This window comes from Arachis ipaensis, chromosome B07 (assembly GCF_000816755.2).
Source record: "Arachis ipaensis cultivar K30076 chromosome B07, Araip1.1, whole genome shotgun sequence".
In the NCBI taxonomy this organism is placed as follows: Eukaryota; Viridiplantae; Streptophyta; class Magnoliopsida; order Fabales; family Fabaceae; genus Arachis; species Arachis ipaensis.
This window is the reverse complement of record NC_029791.2, coordinates 122,324,141-122,329,884: the sequence shown is the minus strand read 5'-3', so window position 1 is coordinate 122,329,884 and position 5,744 is coordinate 122,324,141. Positions and strand designations below refer to the sequence as shown.

Genomic DNA, 5,744 nt, shown 5'->3' with positions numbered 1-5,744 from the left:
CTGTTTTTTTATTTATTAAAAATATTAATTATACATTAAAAATAAAAAATTAATTATTAATATATTTATATATATTATTTAATATATATTTATATTTTAACATATATTTTATACTAATAATTAATTTTAATAATTGATTTCGATAATAAAAATTGCTTAATCAACTCAATAGACTCTCAAAAACGTTAGAAGAAAAATAGTTGGATTTTAAATTTGAAACCGCTAAAAATATATTTGTTAAAATCTACTAATTTTGTCTTCGTTAAAACTGAATTTAGAGAAATATGTAGCAAGTGATAGAAAAATTGTGCATAATAAAATCATTTAAGATCGTGTTTATAATTATATCATAAATTTATATTCGAGAACTTTGGAGTATTCTCATGAATTTGGACTTAGCCTTGCAAACTGAACTGGATAAGTTGGTCGAATTTGATTCTGTTGTCACAATTAAGCTTTGCAAACTTATTGATTTATTTTCATACAACTAGAAGTTAGTCCAAACAATTTGATGCCGTTAATCTAGGTTTGTTTAATTTTGGTGGGTATGTCTAAAACGAGCACAACAATTATGTGCTTATTAGATGCGCTATATTTATATAGACCATTAGATTTAATTAGATAAAAATCAAAGGCTAATATGAAAGAAGAGTATTGATGGACTCTAATAAATACAGAATATCCTAGTACATAAATAAATGCTTTAAATGGTAATACTTTAATATGCAATACTTTAAATGGCAACAGAATTTTTTATTCTTAAATAATTAAATATAAAATATATAAATACAAAAATATGAGTATTTTTTATTCAATAATATTAATTATTATACAATAAATTTTTATAATATTAAAAAATTATATTAAAATAAAATTTTAAACTGTAACATAAAAATATAAAATAATTGAGAAAAGAAAAACAAAAACAGCAATGATAATAATAATATGTATCCCTATAAAAAAAATTTAGATACCAACATCAGTCCTCAGTACTATTTATACTTTTTAGTATACTTTTGCCTTTAGTACAATTAAATTAATTATTTTCACAACGTCTTAAGTTATCAACAAATATGTCGTCGTTATTATTATTTTATTATTACCAATGACTTAAAACTCTCGATAATATTAGTTAAAAAATTTTAACACTCATTTTATCTACACATTTTTATTGATGGTCTAATTGAGTAGTGATAACTTGATCTTGATTATGATTTATGACCGTGAGTATAAATAGTCCTTCTTGCATCAACTAAGGGAGGAGCCACAATATATAAAATTCCATCAATTATTTATTTATTCTCGTATTTAAAAAAAATCACTATAATAATCATCATACAATTAGTTATTAGAAAGTCATGTATTCTTTTTAAACGTTAAGATAAATGGAATAAGAATAATGGAGTAAGATACTGTTTTAGTTTTTAATATTTAAATTAAATTTTAATTACATCTCTAATATTTAAAATATTTTATTTTTGTTATTAGGTCAAAATTAAATCCCAAAATACTATTTTTCTATATTATTATCTTGTTCTTTCAATTATTCTTTTGCAAATTTTACTCTCATGGCGCATCCAATAAACACATAATTGTTGTGCTCGTTTTAGACATACCCAATTTTGGTATCCAGTATGAATTTAAAGAGGCAAATATATGTGCTAATGGTTTAATGTGCTAAACCAAAATATATGTGTGTGATTTTTTTTTTTTCTTTTTGGAAAATAAATCAATACATGAAAATAGATGTTAGGAGCAGCTCTTGTATTTCAATGGGGTCTGGAGAAGAGGAATGAAAAAAAAGGAAAAAGGAGACTAATATTTTACAGTTAGAAGCAAAGATTCTTGACAATGGTACAATTATGTATCCATCATAATTCATTTTTTTAATCTGTTATTATTTATTGTAATAATTACTTTTAGATATTATGTCTTAAATCTTTTTTCATATATTTAAATTTTAAAATTATATCTCTTTAAAGTTAAAGTATTTAAATTTAAAGTTAAAGTATTTACATCGGATGTTGGGAGGCTGTCAGGAACGGACGCATTGCTCCACTACTGGTAGAGGGAGATCATATCAAATTATCACACCTCCAATTTGCAAATGATACCATTTTGTTCTGTCCTCCGGACACAGAAATGATTGTGAATTATAAGAGGCTGTTGCGGTGCTTTGATCTGATGTCGGGTCTAAGTATCAACTTTGATAAGTCGAATCTGATCTCGGTGAACTGCGAGCAAGGATGGGTTGATCAGGCAAGTGGTATCCTGGGATGCAAGCAAGCTGTTTTACCTGTTCGATACCTGGGGATTTCTCTAAGAGCAAACCCATGCCTGGTAAAGACTTGGAAACCGATCATAGATAAGGTGGAAGAGAAGTTAAACTTATGGAAAGTGAAGGTTCTCAACAAGGCAAGTAAACTTGTCCTAATTAAATCTATGCTGAATAGCCTACCAATGTACTACCTTAGTCTGTACAAGATGTCGAAGGCGGTTGCTGATAAGCTGATTGGCCTACAAAGACGTTTTTTGTGGTGTAATGAGGATGGAAATTATGGTATACCACTAGTTAAGTGGGAGTTGGTTCAGGCACCAAAAAAGGTTGGGGAATTGGGAGTTGGGGATGCAGTGCTTAGAAACACAGCGCTCCTGTTTAAATGGTGGTGGCGGTTCTCAAAGGAAGACTGCCTGTTGTGGAAAAAGATTGTTTATTCATGTTATAATATAAACCCGAATGTTATGCTAGCATACCAGCATTTACCGGTAAATGGAGGGCCCTGAAAAGACATATGCCAATTGCATATAAAAGAACAACGGGTACGATAAAAAATGGTTAGTGGCCTGGCAATGGAGGTAGGGAATGGAAGCAGAACCCTGTTTTGGAAAGATAACTGGGTCCAAGGTGGCCTTCTGAAAGCAAGTTTTCCAAGACTATTCTCCATTTCAACCCAACAAGGTGATGTGATACGGGACTGTGTGTTCTGGGATGGGTTATAGTGGATTTGGAATTTTCATTGGAGGAAGGAGTTGTTCCAATGGGAGATGGACCTAGTACATCAACTTCACGAGAGGTTAAGGCCAGTGAAGCTCTCAACGGATCGACATGATGCTATTGTGTGGAAGTTTGATAAGAAGGGTGTCTTTTCTACTAGCTCCTTTTTGCAGGTCATCCAATCGGAAATTCTGGTCGATGAGATCACAAGTTATAGTTTCACCAGTGCGATTTGGAGAAGCGTGGTACCCCCGAGAGTGGAGCTATTTGGATGGTTTGTGCTAGTTGGTAGAGTTAATATCATGAAGCGGTTGAGCCGATTGGGTGTTATTCCTAATAGTGATAATGTTTGTGTCCTGTGTAAAAAGGAGATAGAATCTGTGCAGCATTTATTTCTCTTATGTGAGGTTACATGGAGGGTGTGGTGCACATGGTTGAGGTATTTTCGTACAGATTGGGCTGTTTCTGGTACCATAAAAGGGCTGTTTGAAAGTTGGACTGGAATGCACTCTAGAAAACAAGAGCAGAGGAAGTGGCTGACGGGTTTCTTTGTAGTAATCTGGAACATCTGGTGGGAACGGAACGATAGAATTTTCAAAATTAAAGAAGCAAGTGTTGCGAAAATGCAAAGCAGGACGATTTTGAGCTACCAAGAATGGACTTCCAGTGATCCTGGTGAGTGTTGATGGGAATACTTGGAGGCCAAGGAATTAGATATCTCTCCTCTAGGCAATTTCTTTTATTTCTTGTTATTTATGCTCCACACTATTGTGTTGAGCTTTCTTTGTTTCAAAAAAAAAATCTAACTCTAACCAAACTAAACTTAAAGTAATATTTTTGTTTCAAGACTGGAATATATGATTTTTTTTTCAATTCTAATTAACAAGAGTAATGAATATAATTATTTTTGGATGAGTTTTAGATGTATTAAGAAATTATCTAGTGTTTAATTTTAAAATTTTAGATGTGTTATAAAATTATTTATATTAAAAAATATAAATATGGATTTGAACAAATTTTGGATGTGTTAAAAAATTATTTTTGTTAAAAAAAATATAAGTACAAATTTAATAAATTTTTTATGTGTATCAAAAATATTTTGTGTGTTATTTTATTATTTTGGATGTGTTATGAATATATATGTAAAATAATAAAAAAACTACCGCAAAAATATTTATCCGAAAAAGAAAGAAAAAATAATATTTAAACACATATGGAATTAGAATATAGTTAGATACCGTGGAAAAGAGGTGATATTATTTAATTAATAAGTTAATCTTGTTATTTATTATTTTAGATGTGTTGTAAGTATATTTAAAATATTATATTAAACTTTCACAACACATCTAAAATAATATAATTATACCCTAATTGAATTATGAACACATTCAAAATTAAAATCATATTTTTAATATAGGATAAAGTACTAAATTGGTCCTCTATATTTAGGCGTAATTCTGTTTTGATCCTTAAGGTTTAAAGTATCCTATTTAAATCCAAAAAAGTTTCGTTTAGCATCAATTTAGCCCCACAGTGAGGTCAAAGTTAAATAATTAACGGAATGTCCTACATAACAATAGTACAAGAACAAAATCGATAATCTGAAGAACAAGTACAAGCTCCAGAGGCACAAAATCAATCATGGATGCATCAATACATTTATTTATCATTCTCTTTAGTTCTATAGAAAATATTTTATTTACATTATAAGAAAAACAATAAATAAATGTATTGATGCATCCACGTTTAATTTTGTGCCTCTGGAGCTTGTACTTGTTCTCTAAATTGTCGATTTTGTTCTTGTACTGTTGTTATGTAGGATATTCCATTAATTATTCAACTTTGACCTCACTGTGAGACTAAATTGATGCTAAATAAAATTTTTTTTGGATTCAAATAGGACACTTTAAACCTTAAGGACTAAAACAGAATTATACTCAAACATAGGAGACCAATTTAGTACTTTACCCTTTAATATATATATATATAATTAAACTAGATTTATTATAATAGAACGAAGATAAAAATGTCAAAAGAAAATGTTAAAAAGAACATTAGAGTAAAAGAAATTATAAATATAGGGCAAAAAACCATATTAAGCCACATGCAGAAAAGTTTAACCAAAATACGCCAAACAGAAATTTGTTTCAGCAATAAGCCAGGAGGCATTTTTAAATAAATCGAACCACCATGGTTCGAACTGTATTAACTAATAATTCGAACCAGATTGGTTCGAACCAAGAAAGCATGTAATTCGAACCTGGTTGGTTCGAATTATGGAGAGAGAGCTTGGTTGTAGTAATTCGAACCAGGCTGGTTCGAATTACATGCTTTCTTGGTTCGAACCAACCTGGTTCGAACCAAAGAGAGGTTGATTGTAGTAATTCGAACTGGCTTGGTTCGAATTACATGTATGATGGTTCGAACCAGGTTAGTTCGAACTAGTAGGAATCAGAGCTCTATATAAACGCTGTAAACGTGAATTGCTCTCATTAGAGGACGTAAGATGGCTAGTGAGGAGGAGAGTTTTGCTGTTTTGGTACACCACAAAGGATCCATCAAGAGGAAAACTCGGTCCGGAGTGAAGTTCACAGATAAGAATCCTCTCTATATTGTGGTGAATCGACGAGTAATTCGAACCAACCTGGTTCGAATTATGTATGAGAGAAGTTCGAACCAGGGTGGTTCGAATTATGTATGGGAGGAGTTCGAACCTTATTGGTTCGAATTATTCAAATACGTACAACAC

The 5,744-nt window shown here is 30.6% G+C and overlaps 1 protein-coding gene across 1 annotated transcript; it reads left to right on the top strand.

Annotated features, from left to right (window-relative positions):
• Positions 2,143–3,681, top strand: LOC107607900. Its single transcript, XM_016309795.1, has 2 exons — positions 2,143–2,766; positions 3,001–3,681. The coding sequence occupies exons 1-2, from the start codon at positions 2,143–2,145 to the stop codon at positions 3,679–3,681; spliced, it is 1,305 nt and encodes a 434-aa protein (XP_016165281.1).